This window comes from Pteronotus mesoamericanus, unplaced genomic scaffold, assembly GCF_021234165.1.
Source record: "Pteronotus mesoamericanus isolate MK-2021 breed Mesoamerican mustached bat unplaced genomic scaffold, CSHL_Meso_final scaffold_99, whole genome shotgun sequence".
Classification (NCBI taxonomy): Eukaryota; Metazoa; Chordata; class Mammalia; order Chiroptera; family Mormoopidae; genus Pteronotus; species Pteronotus mesoamericanus.
In genome coordinates this window covers 6,078,551-6,103,813 of record NW_026555330.1, presented here as the reverse complement: position 1 = coordinate 6,103,813, position 25,263 = coordinate 6,078,551, and the positions used below count along the sequence as shown (strand labels likewise).

Sequence of the window (25,263 nt, the reverse complement as noted above, 5' to 3'; positions counted from 1 at the left end):
AAAGCGGGGGAAGGCCTCCAGGGTTTTTTTAATCTTTGCGCCCTTGCTTCTAGCGCATCCACAAGCTCGTCCACGGAAAAAAGAGCAGGAAAGACACGTTACCAGGTTTTCAACAACTAGTTCTAAAGCAGACATCAAAGCACACTTCAAACGTAAATGAGGCCAATCCACCAGAGCACCCGCCATTCCTAAGCTTCCAGGACCAGGAGGGTAAAGCACGAAGCACTCGCCTGGCTCCTGCCCGGAAACCTCACAGAACGTGGAAAGTTGCAGAAGCCGGCCGGGAGAGGCGCGAGCCCACCCCCAAGCTCAGGCCGGAGTGGGGGAACTCTTCCTCCCGGAAGTGACGCGACCTCAATCCCAGTTTGGCTCTCCCCAAACAAAAGGGATCTAGGGGCCCTGGGAGGAGCCGCAATGACTTTGGATAAGCCCCGCCTCCAGAGGGCGCGGATTGGTGCCGGGTCTGGGGAGGAGAGGTGGCGATTGGCCCTGGTGAATGCCAGTGCCCCGCCTGGCGGTTGGGGGGCGGGGTCTCGAAGGGCTGTGGATGGGAGCGGGTGGCGGAGGCGGCGGGGAGCGGAGCCTGGAGCGCCGGGAAAAGGTAAGAGCCGCTAGGGCTGGGGCTTAGCTGAGGTTGGGAGGCCTTGCTCCCGAGAGAAAAGCAAGGGCAGGACCCCTAGGATCCTCCCGCCGCCGTCCCGACTGCTGCTCGCGCCGATCTCCGGAGGGGGCGGGGCTGTCTCTCCCACCTCCCGGTATTCCCCGAGGAGGCGGCTCCTCATCCTTCGAGGGTCCTCGCAGCCACTCATTGTCCCCGTCAATTCTAGCTCCGCAGAGAGGGCTCCCTTCCTGACACCCCTCATTTAAAGGCCTCCTTCGCCCAGCGCCTCCACCTTGGGGGAGGGCGCACAGGTTCCCATTCTCTAGGCTGCCGCCCCCACCCCCATTTTGTCCCCCCGGGAAGCCAGACATCCCTCCCTACACCAGCCCCCGATCGCTAAGGTGGCACCAGAGCTGGTTTCATCTGTAAGATAGAAATTAGCGTTTTCCGAAAAACAGGGATGGGGAGAAGCAAAAATCAAAGACCCGATCTAGCAGCCAGCTCCACGGACGAAGCGGCCTTCCCCCACTTAAGCTCTTCCCATCCCCCATGCCGACCCTCGGCCTTCCTCCCAAGCCCCCCGGATCCTCTGCTCTCCTGTGGGGGTCGAGAGCTCACCTGCGGCGGGACTCTTAGACTCTGGAGGAAGGAGAAATAGTAACTCCCCACCCTCTCGTCCCCCTTTGTACCTTCCCTCTACTCTTCCTTGAGGGAAAACCCAACTTCTAAGGGTTTTTTAGGGGAGAGTTGCGTTTCATTTTTGCTTTCCAGCCTATTTCTTCCCTGAAAGCTTGATGAAAAGCCATCCTTTTTATTTCACAGTGAGGCGAGCATGCTGGGTATCTGCAGAGTTGGCCTTGTGTGGGTAGGAGTGCAGGGTGTATTGTTCGACTGTCAGTGACTAACAGCAGGCTTTTCAACGAAACGGTATTGATGAGTAAATAAAGAGCATTAGATTAGGAATGAGTATCTCCCCTGTCTACCTGGGACTGGTGTGGTGCTCAGGGAGACTGCAGTTAACCTTGAAGGTGTAGTTATGTTGAAACAAAAGGCAGGAAGTGTTTGAAGAAAATTCAGGTTCTGTCGTCTAGGTTTATGATTAATCTGGTCCTTAGGCCTTTGGTTACTCCCATAGCCCCTCTTCTTATGGTGGGATTTTTTCCTCCCAGCGAAACTGATACATAGATTATGTTATTGATTGGTTTTACAAGACCCGTATCACCTACCAAAATTTAGAGGATGAAAAGTAAGAGCACTTTCTAAATCTCAGAGATAAGGACAAATAAAAACATAGTAAAGTCCAACTATTCTCACTCGTGTGTGACTACCAACGTGTCTGGAGTGTGCTCATAAAGGGCTTTGTCAAGCTGACCTTCATTTCAGCAGGTGCAAAATAGCGACGATTTTGGCCTAATTTTAATGCCATCGAATCCCTAGTAATCATCTATTGGTAGCCCTTCCATATATTAAAATTCACCATATTTTTAGCTTACTTCTTTTGCTTGCAATCTAAAGCCCATCTTACTATTGTTACCTATACAGCTAAAGCTAACAGCAGTGAGATGCAAGGACTTGGAATCACAGAAGGCGATTAGAACGGCCGTCTTTTACCTTCTTGATTAAACTTTCTAAAGGTAGACTTCCTGCAGGAAATTATTCTTGAATAGTTAGGTTCCAAGTTTTCAGAGCCACTCTCAGTGCTTACAGATCTGTTCAGTGATTGTTTCCAGATCTCCAGTAAAAAAAAGCACAAAGAAGAAACTGCGTGGAGGGTCTCTCCAGCCGATGCAAAGTGTGCTGCCATAGGGGGTAAGACGCGGGCCCCCAGCACCAGCTGCAGAGAAAACTCAAAGCAGAACAGGAAATCCCAAAAAGATAGATCTTATTACATGAGCAGAGAACAGAAAATAAACTAAGGTAAGAGACTCAGGAAACCAAAGTACTAGCGATTGCCAGGGCCTTAATGAGCAGAGAGGAAAAAGCAAATCATGCTCTTTTGATTATTTGGCACGGTGAGCAAGACCAGTTTGATACACATTTGGTCTTGGGAATTTTTCCTTTAACTTTTTCAGCACCTGCTTGGTCATAGTAGATGAAGAAAAGCACTCTGTGAAGATTTGTATGTATATGTCTAATCTATCTTACTAAATTACAAATTCTTTGAGAGCGGGTAGTATGTTTTGGTTTGTTTTTTTCATCTTTCTATTTTTCCAGTGCCTAGTATCTAGTTTGACTTAAATGAGTATTGAACTTAGCTTGAAGCTGTCACAGTAGGGTAATCTAGAAAGGTAATGTGCTGATAAGATATGGCACATCTTGTTAGTATAAACAGTCTATTTTTTGTCTTGATTTAACTTTATTTTCCGTATCTGATGTCTTAGAAAACGCCAGTATCTTAAGGGATTCTCAAATACTAAATTTCCTGTAAAAAAAATCTGCTGATTAAATATGTAATTTTGCTGTAATGAAATCTGAAGTACAAATATTAATGTAATCTGTGCTGGTCCTTTTAGGATTTTATCTTCCTGAGACTCTGACCCCAGAGGAATGAAGTGAATTTAGGAGAGCAAATGAGTAACTGATTGCTGATTTTTATTTTAAGAGTGGTTCCTGAGTGTGTGGTTTCCACAAGTTACTGATCTACTTTGGGATTTTTTCTAAATAGATTTTTAGTTGATATTGTGCTTTTCTGAACTAGCACTAGACAAATGAACAGGGGCAAACAGTCTAGGTACCTGAATGGAGTTATCAGACCGGTCCTGGTCGGCATAATGGGCTCAGGCTACAGTGGGTCTGTGTCCTGGCAGATTCTGGTTTGCGGCGCTACCAGTGAACTTGCAGAACAGGATTGGAATGCTTGCCTTTTCTGACTGGAGTGGAATGGTATTTCTAAGGGTTGCCACTGAAATGGTGTTTGGTGGCATGAGATAAGCAGAGATGTCTTTCTAGAGGAAATTTGTCTGGTCTGTTCGTGATTGATCCTAGAGATGGCTTGTCAGCCTGTTTCATTTTTTTCCTTATTTTCTGAATGTTGGCTGCCAATAACTAAAAACTAAGTCTTCCAAATTTCAGTTCAAAGCATTTCAGTGAGAAAATGACATTTACTGTGAGGCTATAGAGTGTGGTAATTCACAGCACAGATTTCTAAGGCGAACCTGGGTTCAGATTGCAGCTCTGCACCTTTTCACTGCCTGAGCCCTGGTGACATCTGTTTTCTGTCTTCACCATATCCCAGGTCCCTAAGCTGTGACATAAAGATACATAGATACAGATCACAAAGCAAGTTATTGAGCACGTAGGAAGCACTCAGTAATTGGTAGGTATTGGCATTATTAACACTTTACATGCATGGTAAAAAATTTAATATTAAATAAACATTCTAGCAATGGTAAAGAACTGGTGTCTGACTTTAGACACTGGATAATTTTGTTTAAATTCCTCAATATACAGCTAAGATTCCTAAGTAGAGGGAAGCAAAGCTTGTAGACAATGTCCTGACCTCAGACATGATGCAAGGATTTTTAGGAGATTATGTGTTTGTAGGATAGTGTGTTTCCTAATTTTATCATGCAAATTAGCCCCTTTAAATTTTTTGCACCGCCTCCCCAAAAGAAAGCCAAGAGCTTCAACTACCTGATGTCCTCTCTGAATTGTCCTTGTTTTACTACAGACTCTACTGTCTTAAGTACCTCTGTCCTGAGTGTCACACAGATGGTTTTGTGGCTACTGTGATATGGTACCTTCTGTGAGGTTTAAGGGCTTTTCCATGGTAATTTTGACTAAAAGTGATTTTTGCCTTTTGAAGACAACTCCCCACTGCATGCAAAGTAAGGAGCAGTCATAGGAACAACCAAAACAAGTGAGAAGAAAACAGAGTGGAGGAGTTAAGAATGGGGGCGGGGACAGGGAGGGAAACCGGACTACTAGCAGGAGCAGGCATGGATGTCAGGAACGCAGGAGCGGAGTGGGTAGATGGTTCCTCCCTGCCTGCCAGGTGTCTCCCAACTGAATTTCAGGTACAGGGCCAGAGCTTCCGCTCTCAGTGTGTCCTTGGCTACTGAAGGAAGGATTCCTTTCTGGCTTCAGGAGCCACAAAGAATGCAATCCTTAATTGTTATTGGGTTGGCCAAAAAGTCAGTTTAGTTTTTCCCATAAAATAAAAGACACATTTTTTTTCATTCTCGCCAGTAACTTTATTCACTTGAATATTCGGAGTATGTCAGCTGACTTCCGTGTGGTATAGCCTTGATTGTTTTCCATTAATGTCTTGATTTGATCGCTATCAGCTTCAACTGGTCTACCCGACCGGGGAGCATCGTCCAGCGAGAAATCTCCAGCATGAAAACTTCACAAACCATTTTTGACACATATGACACAGTCATAGCACCTTCTCCATACACTGCACAAATCTTTTTTTGTGTTTCAGTTGAGTTTTTACTTTCTTGAAATAATAAAGCACAATATGCCAGAAAAGGTTGTGCGTTTTCTTCCATCTTCAATATTAAAATGGCTACACAAAAATTCACCAGTTTTGATTTATTTTTTTAAATACATGCTGCTATGACAGCTGTCACAATAACAGAATCGTTTCGAATGAAGTGAAAGACAACTAAGCGCTACTAGCGTCACCTTACAGGAAAAAAACATACTTTTTGGCCAACCCAATACTGTTGTACCTGAGTTTAAAGACTATAGTCCTTAATTGTTACAGAGTTCAATAGGAACCAGAAAGGAAGACAGAGCAAGGGATGAGGGGGTTTACAGACAAAAAAGACTCCTGACCCTAAACCTGGAAGCACCTGTTTCGATCCTCTGTGCAAAAGCTGCTCGGCCAGGCTTGGCCAGGGGTGATCCGGGCCTGCTCTCCTTAGAAGATGAGAGCCAGAGGGGAGGAGGAGAGTGGAAGGGAGACGAAGCAGGGATGGCTTATTTTAACAAGAGGTAAGGACTGTAAGTTATAAAGGAGAGAAAAAAGGGAATAACTGACAGTTTAAGTTGTAGGAAAAGGAAGCGCAACTATTTCATTTTATTTTTTTCTTTTTGGTGGGAGGGGCCTTCTTGCTTTCTGCTAAGTAGTCCTGTTTGTTGCAGAGGTCACAGAGGAATAAGAATACAACCAGTCTGCTTCTTAACTGGTTTAATATTTTAGGGCACAAAAATTAATCTGGTTTGGTCTTCATCTGTGTATTAGCTTTTTCCAGTTGCCTCCTTTTTTTAAATTGAAGGCACTGAAGTTTTCTGAAAAGCTTCTAGCCCTAAAGACTTCTCCATTTCTAAACCTCAGCATTCACTACACTGATGGACTCTGAACACATTCCTCTTGGGGTCTAATTACTTCTCATTCTGCATGTCTCACGTCACAGTCATCATTTCCCCCTAAAACCAGTTCCCTTTCTAACATCCCTGTTTCTGTTAATGTCATCATCACTGTAGTCACCCAGTCTTAAAACCTCAGCTGCTCTGGGATAATCCCTGCTTTCGCCTCCTTAAATGGAGCCAGAACCAAGCTACTGTACGTTCTTCATGAAGTCTCTTGCATCAGCCGTTCTTACTGCCCACATCCTCCTCCACTCATGTTTGCCTCAGATCTATCCTGGAAAAGTTTTCTGCCAACCGCCCCTTCTGCCTTCAACCAGCTGCACACCCAAGCCTTAACCTTCCTAAAACTGTGCTTTTGTTAGGATACTCACCTGGTTAAACATGTTGAGTGCTGTGTCATTTCCTAAAAGATAAGGTCCAGCTTTGATGGCTGTCATTCAGGGTCCTGTGTATTATAGCTTTGGTTCCAGCCAGCATTTTTTGAGTGCCCCTGTGAACCAGAGACTGCAAGGTGCTAAGTTTAACAAGTTGAATAAGACAGAGTATTTGTCTAGAAGAGGAGAGTCCTATGAGATAGAAGGCCGGTATGTAAACAGAAGGATCGATATAGTAGAAGGTGATAACTGCTCCTGGGTTATGAATATAGATACTTACCTATGCATTTAACAAAAAATAGCTATGCTATTTTTAGAAAACCCATTTATCAGTCATTACGAGTTAAAATTGTGGCTGATTAAAAGCTGTAGAAATTCAGTGGACGCAAAGGCATGCTTTGTGCCTATATGCTAAAGTCACAAAAAACTGGTCTAGGCAGAAGAATGCCTCTCCTTTTCCCCCGCAGCGCACAGCTCCCACCAGCCCGAGCGCTGTGCCTGTCCTGAGCCTGCTTTCCAGGACTGGCCCGCCTGTCTCTTTCTTGAGGCTGTCAAGGCAGAAGGAGTAAACTGTTGATTTCTAAATTCAACATGTGAATGACAGAAAATGACAACTCATTGGAAAAAGGAAAACTTCTTCATCTTTGCAGATGAAACTCCAGATATGTCCTCTACAGGGATGTGAATTCAGAAAACTGACCAGTCGCTGCTCATTTAAACCTTAGTATCCTGTTAGAGTATGTATTGTTGTCCCCATTTTATCGATGATGAACTTAAAGCTCAAAGGTTTAATGGCCGGAGGGACCACAAAGTGGCTGAGCCAGGACGCAAACCCAGGTCTGTCAGACTCTAGGGCGCATGCACTTTCCCATCCAAGACTATGCCTCCCAGGAGACTTATTGTCCCCAAAGAGCCTGGGGCAGAAACAACTGCTAGGTCTGTTGTGGGTAATTTTCAACTGATACCAAATTGTTAAACTATAAAAAAATCTGACCTGGTTTAGAAGACAACATTTAAAAAGCAAAACAGCATCATCAGTTATGATTATTTCTGTTAGGGGTCTCGTGAAACCGTTCGCAGTTCCGGGAGAGTCAGGTTAGGGGCACGGCCAAAACACAGACACCCCGACTGTTCGTGCTTCGTCCTCCATCCCAAGCGCTGTTTCTTCCTAGACTGAAATTCTTAGGGAGTCCACAACTTCATCCTACAATAACATTTGAAGGGATTTTATATTCTAGGCTGCCTCTTGAATTGTGGCGCATGAATCATTTTACTGGAAATAAAATCAGTCTACATGTTATTGTTCCCTCCTTGTGGGATTTTACAAATCATCGTGGCATTATATCAGAAAAGCAAAAATGTAGGGGACTGATGGACCGACCGATAGATGACATAGAAAGACTGACATTTCTCTAAAATCACTTTATAATTTCATTTAAACTAAATAAAGTCAACTGACAAATATACTTGAAGTGGCTCGTTTTTGTGGTCGTTTTCTGGTGTTAAAAGACACATCTTTTTATTGTAATGAAAAAATGTAATGACAAAAACTATTATTCATTTTCATTAACATACATTCCAGTAGCTTACCTAATGTAGTTCTTCTGGTTTGGTCTTGTCTCAGATGAGAATACTTGAAAGGGTGTAAACAGATATCCAGGTAGACAGACCTGTTTTTAATAGTGTTGTGCTAAATGTCCTCGTTTTGGGGGAGATATGTTTGAATGTTTATGGGCATGAGGCCACCTCCCTTTCTCCAATGTTCACATAAATCCTGTTGGCAACATAAAGACAATGAGAGAAACAGATGTACACACATAGTGAGAGAGACAGGCATTCACACACACACAGAGACGCACCAGAGACACATGAGTCTTAAAACAGCCTAACAAAACAGAAACCTGATATCCATCTTGGTGTCCCAGAAAGTGGGTTAGACTAGATCTTAAAAAGACATGAGTGGTAGACCTAGTTTTACTATTTAACTGCAATCTTCAGAAAATTAACCTAACTCCGGCCTCAGCTTTCACCTGTTAAATGAGAGTGCCGAATTACATTTTTTGAGGTCCCTTCCAGCTTTGTGAGTCACGTGTGAGCAGAGGTTTTTCCGCCACGCAATTCCCGAAGGGTGATAAAATGAGCAGATCAGATGTAAGCAGTGATTACCAAGTAGCAGGGTTAGTAAGGAAGCCTCTGCAATCAAATTCCCTAGGTTCAGAGCCCACTTCCACCACATGCCAGATGGGAAACTCCAAGCAAGTTATTTAGCTTCTGTGCCTTATTTTCCCATCTGTAAAGTGAGGGTGGCGTTGATGATGATAAAGAAGAATTCCTTGGTGGGCTATAGCATCTATCACCTAAGGTGATTGTCAGGACTGAATTAATACACGTCAAGTACTTAGAACACTGCCTGGAATACATTAATGTTTATTAAGCTCAAATGTTACCCTTTTCATTATTACTGTTATTGCTTGAATTTTTAGAGTACTGTGCTACAAAACTGAGCTGGTGGTGATTAATGCTGATAAGCTTGACTGTTAATCATATTAATTTCTATACTAAGCATAAATCCAGAAAACCCAGCATCCTGGAATCTGCTTTGAACAGAGCACAGTGCCGTGTCTTTGGACACACTCCCGAAAGTACAGGCTGCGGCAGAAGGCAGGCAGGCCTGCTTCCACGTGGTTGGTGGGGCGATAATACGGGTGTAGTAATCTACAGTTTTAATTTGAACATTTCACCTAAAAGGTCATAGGGTGTGCTTGAGTGTGATATGGTTATGTTCTAGAACTACATGCTTATGATTTTGTAATAAAATATTTTGTAATTAAAAAGAGGCGTTATTTGTGCAGGAGCCCGTATTTGAAATGCTGACCTTAGAGAGGATTGACAGTATTGGATAAACAAGCCCCTTAACTCTTGCCCCTTAACTCTGTTGTAATTTCTGTGTAAGTGCTCTGTTGATATTATATCTCAGGGCCCTGACATTGACAGTCTCTCACACTGTAGAAAGCAGACTGGTAAGTCAAAGGAAGGCATTCTGAAAAATGCGGTGTGGCACCCTTGTGGGAGGGGGAAGCCTGGGACATAATTACACTAGTGGTCTTTAAAAGCCGAAAACGGTTTGCACGTTTTATTAGTTTGCTAGGGCTGCCAAACCGAGCACACCACCACAGACCGGGGCTTGGACAGCAGAACTTAGTCATCTCACAGTGCTTGGAGGCTAGAAGTTAGAATCTGCCCGCAGGACTGGTTTCTGCTGAGGCCTCTCTCTTTGGCATATAGGTAGTTGCGTTCTCCCTTTGTCTTCATGTGGTCTTTCCCTGTCCTGTGTTTGTGTTCAAATTTTCCCTTCTTATAAAGACACCACTCCTGTTAGGTTAGGGCCCACCCTAATACCTCTTTAACTTAACTACCCCTTTAAGACCCGGGCTCCCGGTGCGGCCACATTCTGAGACCCTGGGCATTAGGACTTCAACAGAGCAATTTGGGGGTGGGGCGACAAAGTTCAGCCCATAACATATTATAACGCATAGACACATAAAGATCCAAATAGTCCAGTAATATCTTCTATCTTCAATTGAGAGAAGAGTGATTTGACATTTGTAGTAAAAGCTTACATTGCTCAGTACTCTAGAGTTATGTAAAATGAGGTTTGCTTTTATACGGTGGTTTTAGAACCTTTGTAAATAATAACAACAAAAACAGGTCCCTTTACTAAATTATTAAAAAATGGCTTTCTTGATCAGAAAATTGTTTTCTGAAAGTACTTCCACGTTTTTTTTCCCTCACCTAATCCTAAAATGCCAAAAGTGGAATGAGAGATACAATTTAGACTGTTATCACTCTTTTACCCACCTCCCCCCAACAGATGAATAACCCTTCTGAAAAACCAGAAGCGCCAGAAGGTGGGGAAACTTAAATCTTTTGAGATCTTCTAGGGAATGTGTCGACGCATCCCACCCCCAGATTGGATGTTGCTGTGCATCCATTTTTTAAAATAGCAGTGCTTTTTGTCCATATTAAGATTTAGTATTTATAAATGTGACACATTTTATTTTTTTAAAGTTTCATATATAGGGTCTGGCAGAAGTAAGGCCTGCTTGAGTGTGGTTGGCAGGGTAATAATATGGGTGTAATAATTTATAGTTTTAATTTGAACATTTCACCTAAAATGTCACTTGGTGTTCTGGAGTGTGATACTGTTACCTTATAGAATTACATGATTATGATTTTGTAATAAAAAAGGAACGTCATTTGTGCCGGACCCTGTGTGCTGGGTTTCTAAGGAAGTACATTATCTAGTGGGAAGCTGTCAGAAACATTCCTTTAGTATGTTAGTGTTTGCTCTTTGAATTTTTAAGAACTAACCGGCCTCCTACACTTTGGTTTTGCTTATGTGTTTGTGAAAAAGTCTTTACATAATTGGAGCAAATTTACTTTGTATCTTTGCTCATATCTTATCACTGATACTAAAAACTTTCTGAATGGCTTGAATTTCAATCACTTGTAGCTCAAGTATAAATTCCTTACATTTGACGTCTGAGTATATTAAGAGGTGATTTTTATCTAGTTCTGCAAGCGTGATCTGTATAAAACAACTGGTTTGTTTTTATACTAACCAAGTTGATTATTATACACACACACACACAGATTGTTTGAGGTGTTTTATGTCAGGAAGTATCTAAGACATATTGAAAAATGTTGCTTTCCCCTTTCATGTCCCATGTCACGCTCCACTTAGAAAGTTCCACATGAAGACATACACACACACCCGGACACTGGATGGGCAGACACCTTACTTGTACTCCACCCTGCCCCGCCCGCTGTTTACATGGCTATAGAAGCTGTTTGGGGTGTCTCTCTGACACCGAAACTCTTTGTGGTAAAAGGGCGACAAAGCCTGCTATCCCATAGAACTGATTTAGAGTCCCAGAGCAAACGCTGAGACTTCCTCGGGAAGGAAAAGGCACCCCCAGAACCAGAATGAGTGGAGCCTAGGTGTTCTCCAGAGAAGGGACCGGGTCAGAATAAAATGAACAGAGCCCGGGCACAACAACATACCTCCATGGCGATGTTGGCGCTGCCATGTAGGAGGTCCCTGGGGCGCTGGGGGAGGCTTCCTTGGTACCCATAACTCTGGTGACTGTTGGCACGTGAACGTAGGTATAGAAAAGACTCGTGCTCTCCCCGCTGTTGGCTCTGACTTGGTGGGGAGCAGCATGTGAATAGACCAGATGGTATACAGGGCAAGGTCATGTTTGAAATCTATTGAGAACTTAAAAATAAGTGTCATACTTAGCCCATAAAGAGGCTAATTTTCCAGGGTATTAAAATTTATATAACTTTGTCTTTTTTATTACATATTTATATGAATTTTTTCATTGAGAAAACTATGATGCTTAATTTAGCTACAGCTAGCTGTATCCCATCCAGGTGTATAATCATGTACCCAGACAGCTTGTCCACGAGTGGTCTTTAGTTCAGATTTATAGACCGGGGCATTCCTCAGACAGAAATATCTGTGTCTCAATTCTAAGGAACGGGAAAGTTTGGTCTCCGATTCTCATAAGGAATGAGCTGAGCATCTGGTTGAAATGATCTTGTCTTGCAGAGTTACTTAATGGATGATGACAGTGACAAGTAACAGCTCATTTAGAAAACGAGCAGAGAATGAGCCTGTGGACGGCAGTGCCGCACGCCAGGAGTCTGGCGGTCGTGTTCTGATAATGACTGTGGAGTCAGAAACGGCCTTTTTCTGAAAATCCTGGGCCACGGAGCTTATGCATTGGGCAGCAGCTTTTGGCGGGGCCTGTTTGCCTGTGTGCTGGCTCTGTGCTGTTGTCACCGACTGCACAACAAGCTCGCACTTCCGTCCCAAAGGGAGAGATGCATCATTAGGTTAAGGACTGATCCTCGGTTGAAAGACACAAGCACTCCCTGCTGCGTGAGTCCCCCTCTGACACCGTCCCTGTTTGACAGTCAGGTTTCAGCGATTCAAATAGGCTTCCAGGCCTGCTGCCTAAAAATACAAGACAAAAATGATGTTTTATCAAATAAAATTTAAAACATCTTTAAAAAAAAAAAAGTTTACTGGGCCATACACTGTCAGAACAACACTAAAAATACTTTGTCTATAATTCAGCATTTAATATTTGAAAATAAATTGGAAAAAGGAGAAGCTTGGGATGAGTAATCAGCCTTATAGACAAAGTCAGGACGGTGACAGATGGATTTATGTGTTTACTGATTGGCAGGAGGTGAGGGAAGGAGAATCTCCCTCATACCCATTTGGCAGTTTGAAAATGTTGGTTTCTCGAGTTGTTTTTCTGAGCCCATTGTGCATAAGTCACAGGGATTCAAGCGCATAGGCTTTGGTCGGTTCAGGGCGGGAACGTCAGTCTCCACTAGAGATGTCCACAGTGCGTCCCCGAAATGGCAGCGGGCGCCCGCAGGTGAAAACCACGTTGAGGGCCCTCACCTTCCCTAATTCTAATTGCAGGAGGGAGGTCGGGTTGCTGGGTTTTTCCCTGTATTACTCAGCTTCAGCCTGAGCAGTGGCTGCTTTCCTCTTCGTTGTTCGAATCCGCCTGCAGCTGTCAGGCCTCCTCAGCACGACGACGGGTGACATTCATGGGATTCAGAAGTGGTTTATAGTGTGGTCACATAGGCAATAAATTTCTTATTATCTTGCAGCATTGGACACTTCTTCACCATGTTGACAGCATCTTAAGTATATTTGTCAATTTTCTCACGTTTTAACTGAAGAGAACTCTGAGGGTTTATACTTGCGGACTGAAGTGTGACCGCCGCCTGTCAGGTCAGTATTGCCCCGTTCTCACGCCCCCGCCCCCGCCCCGCAGCAGCACCCCTGCCCTGCTAAAGCGTCGTGTGGTTTGACTCTCTTCCATACAAGAAATGTATTGCAATGTCTTGTGTGTTGAGATTAGATTCAACGGTATAAAAAAAACCAAAGAACTGCTAGATTTTAATATTAATAAAGAAAGGTTATTGGAATATGCAAAAACAGACCCATTGGTGTTTGGATTATTATACAGCTGTGGCCTTTTTATATCCCCTCCTGTGTCATATTTGTATTACATTCACTTCATGCAGACACTAAGCTAAATGGTTTGGTACATATTAGCAGAATGTTTCCAGATATTAAAATTCATGTGTAGGCGTGATTTACAAATGTAGAGATAACAAGAATATTGTTCTTTATGCCATTGACAAAGAATAGGCTCTTTTCTTGCCCAGGCTAGACTGCTTTATAACTAAAGTGACTCTAAAGATTGTTTCACTTGTACTCTTTTGCAAGGATATGTAGTTATCACAACAGATGAAACACTTGGATTTAGGTACAATCTGTTTTAGTTCTTTACATATAAGGGTGGGCAAAAGTAAGTTTACAGTTGTGAGAACACGAAACACAGAGTTTATTGTATTATTATTTATTAGTTACTGTAGCATTTACTTGTATTACAATTATGTTTATCTCTTATTTAATTGAATTCTCTAACAAACCATTCTTGATTTTCACCCAGAGAAGCTTAGAGTGGAATCAAGAAGGACTAGAGATTAGCCAGCCTAATTTTTTTTTTTCCCAATCCATAAATGTTTTTATTTCCATTGTTTTAATCAAGCAAGTCTGTGTAGTGTTACCAGTGAGGAGCCAGTGCCAGAACAGCTGGGTCATTTCCTCCCCTCAAGGCCACACAGCCGGTCAGTGGCCGACCTGGGACCGAAACTCTGCACTCCTCACCCCACGTCTGTGTCCTGTTCACAGCCCACGGCTTCCAGACGCCACGGTTTTGGATCGCTCAATGAGAATAGTCACAGACTGTGAGGATATTGAAGAAGAAAGTAATATGCGAAAACACTGTTGGTTGTAACTCTTCCTACGTTCCTACCTTGGTGCTTAGACATTCAGTGACTTCAGTGCAGTTGGTATTTATGGGGCCCCTTTAGCAGTGTCCACTAGCCTGTTTGACATTTTAGGAGGGGAGAGAGAGGGAATAAAATGCTCAGATTTTCCCTATGCCTTATCATCTCTCTGAGGATGATAAGGCACCATCATGGAACCATCCATGGAAGATGCGGGAGGGAGTCACCTGCGGTTGAATTCCTCACCATTCTTCGCTCAGGATGCTATCACCCCACCCCACCCTTTTTTTTTTTTTTTTTTTTTTAAGCAGAGGGCAGCTGAAATTATTTCTGAGGTCGTTGATGTTGGCCACCCCCAATTTTGGTAATACCTTTCTTTGAATTCCTTTGGAAAATGAGAGAAGATAGTAGTCATTAATAAACCGTTGTCCCACTTGCAGCGGGAACTTGGCAGTACGTTTTACATTTATTAACTCCATCTCCACAGCAACCCTATGAGTTAGAGATCACCATCCCCCTTTCACAGATAAGAACATGATAATCGGAAAACTGGCCCCAAGTTATACAACCAGGAAGGTGCAGCCCTAGCGTCTCTCTGCGAAGCCACACACTCTGTCCAACATTCCACCGTCTATTAAGTTAAGCTTTCATAGGTCTGTTGTTGGTTGTTTTTGTTTTTGTTCTTATTTTAAAAATAATTGCTCTGGGTTATCTAACACTGATGTGAGAATCACTTGTCTCTAAAAGTCACTAGTTAGGCAGTTAGCACTCTAAAGCTAAAGTTACATTGAACATATTTTACCATGCGGCACAAAATTTGTACAGCACGTCCTGGAACACTGTCTAACAACACAGCAAAGAGTTTTCTCCATGTTTTCCTTCACCTGAAGGCAGTAGCTCTGGAGGGGATCAATGAGTCTTTTGTGTGCCTCCTAAAGTTGAATGTGCTCATGAGAGTTGGAGGGTGTGTGGCCAGGTGGGCTGTGTTGTGACTCACTCTCCGGAGAGCTGTGTCAGGGTGGCGATTTGCAAGTAAAACGTGGGAGAGATTAGTATTTGCTCTCCTTTGGAAGTTATAAAATGTGTTTTACCATAAATCCTGGTCAGAAGACCCCGAAATAGCCTTCTAATTTGTATCTCTGTGTGGTTTGTGAGAATTTATATCAAGGAAAAGTTAGAGTTTGTGCCATTTAACGTATTTCAGCATTGCTTTATAGAAATGTGAACTTAAGTGAAATTCATTTAGTAGCCTGGCTAATTAAGATGTTTACAGCAATATATTTTTAAGAAGTTATTTCAAATTATTTTTTCATATGGTTGCATTTAAGTCTTATTTTACTACATGAAATATAAATATTGATACATATTCTCTGTGAAAGTAGACAGTTTAAAAGAAAAATTTCTCCCATACTCCTACCGAACACTGTCTTTGCTCAAATTTCATTTCAACCAATTTCAGAGGGGCACCAGTTTTCAAAGCTAGTTATATAAAGGTGGGAAATCTCTATGGTGTAACAATTTTTGGTGAAATACTATTCATTGTAATAAAATTTCTAGTGAACAGAACTAGTGACTAATTCATTCTGAGACCTTCTGGGATGTTTGTAAATATGCCTGAAGGAAAAAGTGATAAAAATTGATTTTTGTGAGTAGTGATGAAATCAATAAAGTGAATTTTATTTTCTCAAAGCATTTTATACTATAATTGTTGCTCTTTTCTTATCTCTTATTTTTCTTAAATAATATCAAATTAACTCTGTCTTCAGAGATTGTCTGATCATTATCTCTGTTTTAGGCTTTCAGGATGAATCTGGAAAAACTCAGCAAGCCTGAGCTCCTAACACTGTTCAGTATACTTGAAGGAGAGCTTGAAGCAAGGGACCTTGTTATAGAAGCTTTAAAGGTATGTTAAAAAAAAAAAACAGAGAGAAAGAGAGAGAGATGCCATCATGTTTTGAAAGCTGTTTCATTGGCTGTAGTTCATTTAACCATAGTATTTCTATAGCCCTGTTGAAGTTAGAGCCTGATACTTGGAGTGGCAGCCACCTGTGATCTGTGATCTTAGGGACACTGAAGCCTTTCTGTCCCCAGAATAATTCTTTTAGTCTCTGTACCTGAAGTCTGGACCTTGAACTTCCTCCTTTGGCTTAGTGGTCTACGTTGTGTTGCAGTGCCATCCTCATGATAACTGGATGTGGCCTGCTTCCGAACAAGTGCACCCACCCATATACCACAGTTCAGGATACAGTGTCTGCGAGATCAAGGACCCCATGAAGACCTCCCATGGATTTGCTAGACCCCAGAATAAGAATTCTTACTTTTGTTTCAGTATTTGATGCCCATTAAAATATAAGGGGGTGGAGTGGGGTATTGACTGTACTTTCCACCCAGAGTTGCTGTAAGCCTAAAATCACTCTAAAAGATCAAGTCTCATTTTTAAAAAAACACAAGGTGGTGGGCAGACAGGGCGATAGCGCCTTCCAAGTGTCATAAACTTTTACACCCAGGCAGGGGTGTTCTCCAGTCTGTGTTGAGATGAGATTTGGGGGCCTTAAGAGTGCCTGTGAGTAGTAGAAAGATGATCCCCCCACAAGGAGGGGGAAATGGCCAAAGAAGATGAGGCTTGAGTGTGCTGAAGAAAGCACAGGCCCTGCCAAGTGTGACCGAGTCTGAGTATCTAAGGATTTTTATACTTTAAAATTATAATTAGAGGTTAACTTGATGTACATCCTAAAGTTCATTAGGTTTATGAAGTGCTGTACTATATTTTTTCAAAATGATCCTAGCTCTTTATACTACATAGCATGTTAATATGTCACGTGTGTTCATAAGAAGCACCTCTGTCGAAGGTTTTTGTGTAACAACAAAGATAACTTTCTTGGCCTCCCCAGCAGCTCGGAGAGCGGGGCCTTCCTAAGTAACTGCTTCTCGCGAGGGCCCGCAGAAGGCTGCGTCTCTGCTCTTCCTTGGCTTGTCTCTTCCTCCCTGCGCTGAGATAGAGTAAACATGTTTCTTTACTCCTATCTGGGTAGTCTTGTCTTGGATCACTCTAAAATTATAATTGTGATAAAAATAAAATCTAAACCTGTTATTTCTACAGGCTCTTATATTTCAAGTGACATTAATGTATGTTACTTAAGGCTGACTGAAAAAGACTGACATTTCTATCTAATTAAATACGCTTCAGGGTAATTTTTCACTGAAAACTATTGCTTATTTGTATTCCCTTGTAGCTTTGCAATGTGTGATACGTAATCCCCAATGGTTTCATTTCTCCAGAGTGCATGAGGCAGTTCCCTTGCGATAGGGAGGACGGAGTCTGTCCTACTGTCCTTTCCCTGCTTGCTTCAGTCTTGCTTTGCCTGACTTCCCTGTGATTTTTAAACAAAAATCCTACATTTATGCCTTTAACACATGCCTGGTCACATAGTGTTAAAATGAAGTTCTTTGCCTGAGTCTGCCTGTCATGCCACTGAGCACAAACGTGTGGCCTTAGTCAGGCCGTTCCCTCTGTGTGGAGCAAAGCTCCTTGTCTGCAGTAGGAATAAGTGATTAAGGACCAGTGTCGCCGCAGCCTTCGTGGCATCACAGACGCGCCAGTGGTGTGGGGTTCCCGTCGTCCCCTGCTTTGTATTCTGTCAGTGCGTATCCTGCTCCCCAAATCCAGGGAACGGTCTTAAGTTTGCTCATCATTTGATCTCATGTTTCTGGATGCCCTCAAATGTGCCTCATTTTTTAACGACTCCCCTGCCAACATCTATTACTTATATCATAGGTCACTCTGGTTGGTGACTCATTTCTGTCAAATCCACCTACGCTTCCCCTTTGACACTAGTGGCGATTCTCTTCCTTTCCCTGAGCACTCTGTTATTTCTCTTCACCCCATCCCACGATTACCAGCAGCCTTGAGCTTCTTAAATGCAGGACACCCTCCCATTTCTTCTGATCCCGTGTGTATCTGGCCAGGGCGGGGAGGACGAGGACTGGGGAGAGTTTGAGCTGGCTGCTGATCCTCACTCCCAGCGCCTGCTATTTTTCCCACTTCCTTCCCCTGGTTCTCTGAGGCCTCTCCTCGCCCTGGAGTCTTCAGCTCAGAGCTGGCCGAGTTTCACTGGCTGCGTAGGCTGAACCGGGAAGAACTTTGTTCGTGGCGACCCCTTGCAAAACTTAGCATTTTCCAGGAGGAGCAATAATATAAATAGCAATCAGAGTTTATGAAACTGCAATAGTGTAGCAGCGTGGGTTAGACAGACTCGCGGGAGGGTCGCTGCCATCTGCATCGGGCTCGGAAGCCGGTGCCTGTCATTATTAGCACAGTGGACCCGCCCAAAACGCTCGTGGGCCTCAGCCCCGCCCCGTAGCTGGGGCAGGGGCTGGGGCAGCTGCCTTTAATGGAATAATCGAAGGGAGACCTTATTTTCTCTTCTCAGCCTTAGAAACCATACAAATCTACAGAGTTTTTTATGTCTGTTTTACTAATCTTCATGTGCTTAGCATTCAGCATAGCACCTAGTATGTAGATGCTCAACAAATATTTGTTGAACAGAGGAAATGATTGTGCCAGTGTGGTATGTTGCTTTAAAAGATTGCCATAATATTTCAAAGTAAATGTTGTGAATTACTAAATTTTACAGTCTGTTCTTACGTATGCTGTAACGTCCTGCCTTCTGGTTTTAAGGTTAACAGATGCTTAGGTGCTTGTTGCACATGCTTTCCTATAATATATATTATTTCTGCAGGAATCCAATTTTAGTTACTTTAGGCAGCTTTTGACAAGTTAGAAGAGCAGTTTGAGAAGAAGAGCTATAATTAAGGGAGCATTTTGATATGAGATACCATTCAGAATCGGGCACAAGTGTTGTATTTAGCCTATGCATACGGCTCAGAGGTAATAAAGTTATCTTCTGAGGCTTAAGCTGTGTGCAGTTTTGGTGCATGAATAGCCTCACCAGAAGTGATGTATCTTTAAACAGTCTATTGTTAGGTAAAATAAATAGCAGCTGGGGTCCAAATTGTTTTGGTTCTTCGAAAAAAGCAACTGCTATAACAGATTCTTAAAAATTAAAATGAAACCTCGTTTTATTTGTGGAGTAGTTTTGTGTTGTGTTTTGCTTTGTTTTGATTCCGTAATATGTCAGGATTTACTGCTTTATTTCTATAGCTATTGCTGAACAACAAACACCTGTTGGACTTCTTGGCCTAATATAGCAGCTTACTAATTTTCTCCCTTTTAGTATTCTTAATTCATGCTTAGTGGGTTGAAAAGGCTTTGGTCTTTGTTCTAAATAGCTATGATTGGTTTGTTCTTTTTGTTTAAGTTTTTAAAAAATAATAAGCTTATCTTATTTTGTCTTCTTCCCTTCGAAGTAGATTTTTTTTCCTGGACTTAAAATCTGGTGTTCAACCTTGCACCTCAGAACAAAACATTATGGTTCAGTGTTGCTGCTAAATAAATAGTAGGTCACATTGGCAAGGCCTGGGTTCATACAAGAATATATTATAAAGTTCCCTTAGTGTGTGCGTAGACCCTACCGATAAAGTGGTAATTATAAAAGAGCTTCATTCATTTTCCAAAACTTCTGCAGAGTGCCAGGTGGCAACTATACCCTTCTAGAGCCCCACAGTTATGTTCCCTTTTTCCCCCAAAATATAAAAGCCTCCTCATTCTTCTGTCGCAGCCAAGACTTGTTTGGCATAGAACCAGGGAAGCCAGTAGAAAACAGTGTAATATTCAGCCCCTTCTATATTTGAAGTCTGATTGTTATAAGAGGGCATTTATACTGCATTTGGTCCTAAATGAACTTTATATAAAGTGATTTTCTGTTTTAGAAGTGATTACCTCACAGAAAAACATTCTTTATGAAAGTCTTTCCCTCTGACCACTGTATTTTCATGAATGAGAACACTATAGAAATCCCCTACACAGTGAGAGCAAATTACATGGCTGAAGAGCTCTCTGCCCAGGGAGGCTGGGGTGGAATCACGCAGTTTAGCAGGAGAGTCTCAGCTCATTGATTCCAGGCAAACCCAGGAAATGGCTTCCCCGCCTGGCCTGACTGCTCCAGAAGAAGATGGGGGCACCTTAATCAGTAGCCATTTCAAAATTTAGAAAATAGATATGATTGCTAATAAAAGTTAGATGAAATAGTTCAGTTTTGAACTTCCCACATTGGGTGTATCTGCAGTCTTAGATCTGATGCAAAGCTACACTTAGCTATGACTAAGTACAGTCTGTCCAGTATTTACTGGTATCGTTTTATTTTAAAGCATTCTTTAAATTGCTTATACAGTAATAAATGTGAAAGTATTACAACTTTTATGTAGAATTAGCTTAAGGAGTCTTGAATTCCTTTCCACTGATGTCTCAATCATTAAGCAGGTATAACTCTTTTAAAGCTTAGGGGAGAACTTTGTTGTTTCTGGCCTGAGGCCATTGCAGCATTCCCCAAGCGAGAAGACTTACAGACAAAAACATTATAGATAGGACAAAGTTAGAAATATATTTAGAGTATGAGGCTGTAATATGTCACTCTGGTTTAACTGTTTTGAGTTTTTTAAACAGCCCAGGGTTATAAATAAAAAATCTAAATGTTGCATGTAAGTCTGTGTTGAAACAGCAGATCATTTGCAGGCATGCCTCGTGTTACTGCGCTTTGCTTTAGTATTGTGCTTCACAGGTAATGCAGTTTTTACAAACTGAAGGATTGGGGCAACCCTTCCACAAAAGATTGTGACTCATTGAAGGCTGAGATGATGGTTAGCATTTCTTAGCAATAAAGTATTTTTTAATTAAGGTATGTACATTGGTTTTTTTAGACATAATGCCATTGCCCACTTAGAAGTGTTTTATAGGCACTGGGAAACCAGAACATTCAATTGACTCACTTTATTGTGGTTGTCTGGAACCAAACCCGCAATATCTCCAAAGTATGCTTGTACTTGTGCTGAAGATATTCTTAAAATAATAATAACTATACAGTGCCGATATCTAGAGAACAAAACAAAAGTTAATATGTAAGGTGCTGTAGTTCAACATCACAGACACAAGGTCACTGGAAGCAGAGTCTGACATCTGCTCTTGGTCGTGGCCTTGTGCCTGTTATGGAAGCACGTTATTTATCACAAAGGCTGGGCTGAGATGAGGGAGGATCAATTGAATTTAGCAACCAGCATACATCGTCCTTTATTAGTAAGCCTGTCAAGAGTGTATTAAAGAAAAAAATCAAATATTAGTTTGCTTAATAACAGATCTATGAATGTACTTAGATGAACACAAAGTTGATAACATTCTTCAGCACTAATAAGCCTGGACCTAACATTATTCTTTGGCCGAAAATGATATGATTTTGATGGATGATTTCTCAGAAGAGCTTTTAGATTGGAGTAGTTAACTTAGATCGTTGATAAAGATCACATGAACATAAAAGCTAAAACTGAGAGAAGTTCAATTTCTGCCTGGATTAAAAAAATTGGGAAATTAGGAAGCAAACAGAACTTTATTTGGAAATTGAATTATAAGATTTTAGATTATATTTGTAACCTTTACAATGAAATATGGTTTAGAAGAGAATTAATCATGGTTATTTTGAGCCATATTTTCATGTTTTTTTTAATAGTTGGAATGCATAATATTTTTTTATTCCTGTTCTTTCTCAGTGAAGTCCATACATGAATTCCTAGCTTTTCAAAAAAGAGACATAAATTACTAGGCACTCTACAAAACTATCAGCTAGAACATTCAAGTGCAGCTGTTAAGAGCATGAGCTTTCAAATCAGCTAGGTTTGTGCTCTGCAATTAAATAATTGCTGTGTGTTATCTTAGACCAGTTATTTACCCTGAAAGCTTTATCTATAAATTTGTATAATCATTGTGTGGATTAAATGAAAAAGCAAATGCTAATCAAGGTGCTCACAGCTCATTTTCTGTTAATTATTATTACTAGAATATAGGTTTCAAGTTTATCTATTTAGGAACAAGATGTATTTCATAAAGCATACTATATTCCGTAATACTTTATCACAAGAAAGATGAATCTTTAAATCATTGTTAATCAACAGGGCTTGCACGTTAGCTTGTTTTTCTCAGGGGAATTGATGGTTTTTAGTTGATCCATCCCTACCCACAGCACCAAAAGCTTGTATTCGAGTCCTGAGCCCTGGCCAGGTGGCTCAGTCAGTTGGACCATACACCAAAAGATCACAGGTTTGGTCCCATTCAGGGCAGTCAGGGTGCATACGGAAGGCAACTGATCAATATTTCTCTTTTATATCGATGTTTCTCTCTCTCTCCACCTTCCACTTTCTCTAAAATCAATGGAAATATCCTTTGGTGAGGATTTAAAAAAAAAAAAAAGGCATGTATTTTGAGACAGCTGGCAAGGGTTAAGGGTGTACTCTGGGGCATGAAACAGATGTTATGTTATATTCCCCTTTCTTTATAATGAAAACAGGAAATACAGGGACAGTGTGGAAGCCTTTAGCCTTTTTAGAACTGATTTGTTTTTTCTGTTGATCTCTTTATTTATATTTGATTTAGCATATTGTTATATTTTGTTTTTTTAAACAGCTTTATTGAGGTATAATTGATATACAGCAAGCTTCATGTATAAATGTATACAAATTGATGTTTTAATATATGTATGCTCCATGAAACTGTTACTACAATCAAGATGAGGAACCAATTTATCACTCAGCAGGATTATCTTGACTTCCCTCCATGCTGTTGTATTGACAGTTCATTCCTTTTATTATTGACTAGGGGTCCAAAATTGCATGGATGCACCACAGCTTGTTTTATCTGTTCATCTGCTGATGAACGTATTTATTGTTTCCAGTTTGAGACTATTAAAAATACAGCTGCTATGAAATTCATATACAAGGCTTTACACGGACATGTGCTTTCATTTCTTTTGGATAAATACCTAGAAATGGAATGGCTATACTCTATGGTAGGTGCATGTTTAACTTTTTAAGAAACTGCCAAACTGTTTTCCAAAGTGGTTGTACCGTTTCTCATTCCCACCAGCATGTATAAGAGTTCCAGTTGCTCCACATCCTCAGCTACCCTTAGTATGGCCAGTCTTTTCATTTTAGCCTCTTTAAAAGGTGTATAACATCTCATTACAGTTTTAATTTGCAGTTCCCTAGTGACTGATGATGTTGAGCATCTTTTCATGTGCTTATTTGCCATTTGTTTTCCTTTTTGCTAAATTATTTGTTCAAATCTTTTGCCCATTTTTTAAACTGCATTACTTGCTTTCTCATTATTGAGTTTTGAGCACTCCTTTTATATCTGGATGCAAGTCCTTTTTTAGATATATGCCTTTCTCCCAGTCTGTGGTTTGTTGTTTCATTCTTAACTGTATCTTTTGAAACATAAGGTTTTCATTTTGAAGTTCAATTCATCAATGTTTCTTCATGGATTTTGCTTTCAGTGTCACATGTTTTGCCTAAACCAAGGTCAGAAAGGTTTTCATCTGTTATTTTCTATAATTTTATAGCTTTAACTTTTGCATTTAGGTCTATGATACAACTTTCATTAATTTTGTTATATGGTGCAACATAATTTTGTTATATTGTACAACACATGGATCAAAATCCCCCCTGAACAGATATTCTGTTGTTCTAGCGCCATTTGTTTAGAGGACTGTCTTCCTCTATAGAATGGCCTTGCACCTTTGTGACAATCAGTGTCTCATATATTTGTGGGTTTATTCCTGGAATATGTTCTGTTCCCATTGATCTATTTGTCTACCTTGATGCCAGTACCGCATCGTCTCAATTACTGTGGCCTTATAGTAAGTCTTAATATCAGGTAGTGTTAATCCTCCAACTTGTGTTCTTTTTTAAAGTTGTTTTGGTTGTTTGTGGTCCTTAAAAATTTTAGAATTTATAAATTTTAGAATCAACTTGCTGGTTGGGTTTTGTCTTCCTTTTTAGGGGCAACTAGAAATAACCTCTGATTAATCCCAAATCACAAGGCAAACACATGCAAGGAAGACACAATAAGCGGAAGTCAAAATAACAGGAATAAGCTGTTTCCCTTTTTTATTTGTTTTAGTTTCAGGCTGAATGAATGCAGTGAAATTCCCCACTGCTATAATCTTTTCTGAAACCTCTCCACAACTGTAAGAGAATTGTGTGTTCTTGAAATAAGTAGCATTTTACAAGCAGAATTCTTTACCCAAAAGCATTAGAAAAACAGACCCCAGGAAGATGTCAGTTAAATTTGTCTATTCTTCTGGTACCTTGAACCCCTAAATGCCACAATTCGTAATGTGAATGAACAGTGATGTGATAAAAAGTTGTATAGCAAGTAGCTGGTATCAGATGATTATTTTTAAGCATTAGCTGTTATATATGGGGGCCCAGTGTTTTTCTGAATGAAACCAAGAGGCTTAATTATGTAAGAATGCAATCCTCTTTCCTTATAAATACCCAATTATAAACAACCTATCCACACAATCAGCCTTTCTTTCTTCCTTTGGCCCTTTTCTGCCCAGGACCCTGCCACTGGACCTGGCTCTTCCCTGTCGCTGATTCCATCCTTTTCCAGGGCAGGGGGCGTGGGCGGGGAGCCACACCCGGGGACTTAGGACCGGGACAGACTTGCTCCTCCCCCACGGAGCCACACCCAAGGGAGGGGGCGACGGGCTTGGCTTTGTGAGATGTAGTTCAGGCCTCACTGGTTGCAACCTTATTTTTTTAATTTTTATTTTTGTACTATACATACTATTCTTTCTCCTATTTTTCACTCATTATATCTTGGAGAACATTACCCATAAAGATATCTCTCTCATTCTCTTTAATAGGTTGCATAATATTCTATTGCACAGTCATACCATTTGTAAGAAATACAGTATGAGCAGTGGGATAGCAGGAAACTAAGAACTTAATTTTCAACAATCATTACTGCTGAGTAGTTTTTACTTCCCACATAATCTGTATTAATTGTAAAATACAGTTAAAGGAGTAGAGACAAGTATAGCATGCCTAGAGAGGACATATTACTTCCATATCCCTGATTTTTTCCCAGAAGAGCAAAAAGTCAGTTTCCTACTAATTTTCAAATTCTGCTTCTGT

The 25,263-nt window shown here is 41.3% G+C and overlaps 1 protein-coding gene across 1 annotated transcript in view; it reads left to right on the top strand.

Annotated features, from left to right (window-relative positions):
* The first annotated feature begins 543 nt into the window (after positions 1-543).
* Positions 544-25,263, top strand: part of CTTNBP2NL (CTTNBP2 N-terminal like) — a 45,813-nt gene continuing 21,093 nt past the window's right edge. The window contains exons 1-3 of the mRNA XM_054564935.1: positions 544-601; positions 12,991-13,114; positions 15,977-16,084. Of these exons, the coding sequence (XP_054420910.1) occupies positions 15,986-16,084 (99 nt within the window). The 5' untranslated portion in view covers positions 544-601; positions 12,991-13,114; positions 15,977-15,985. The remainder of the gene's footprint in view (positions 602-12,990; positions 13,115-15,976; positions 16,085-25,263) is intronic.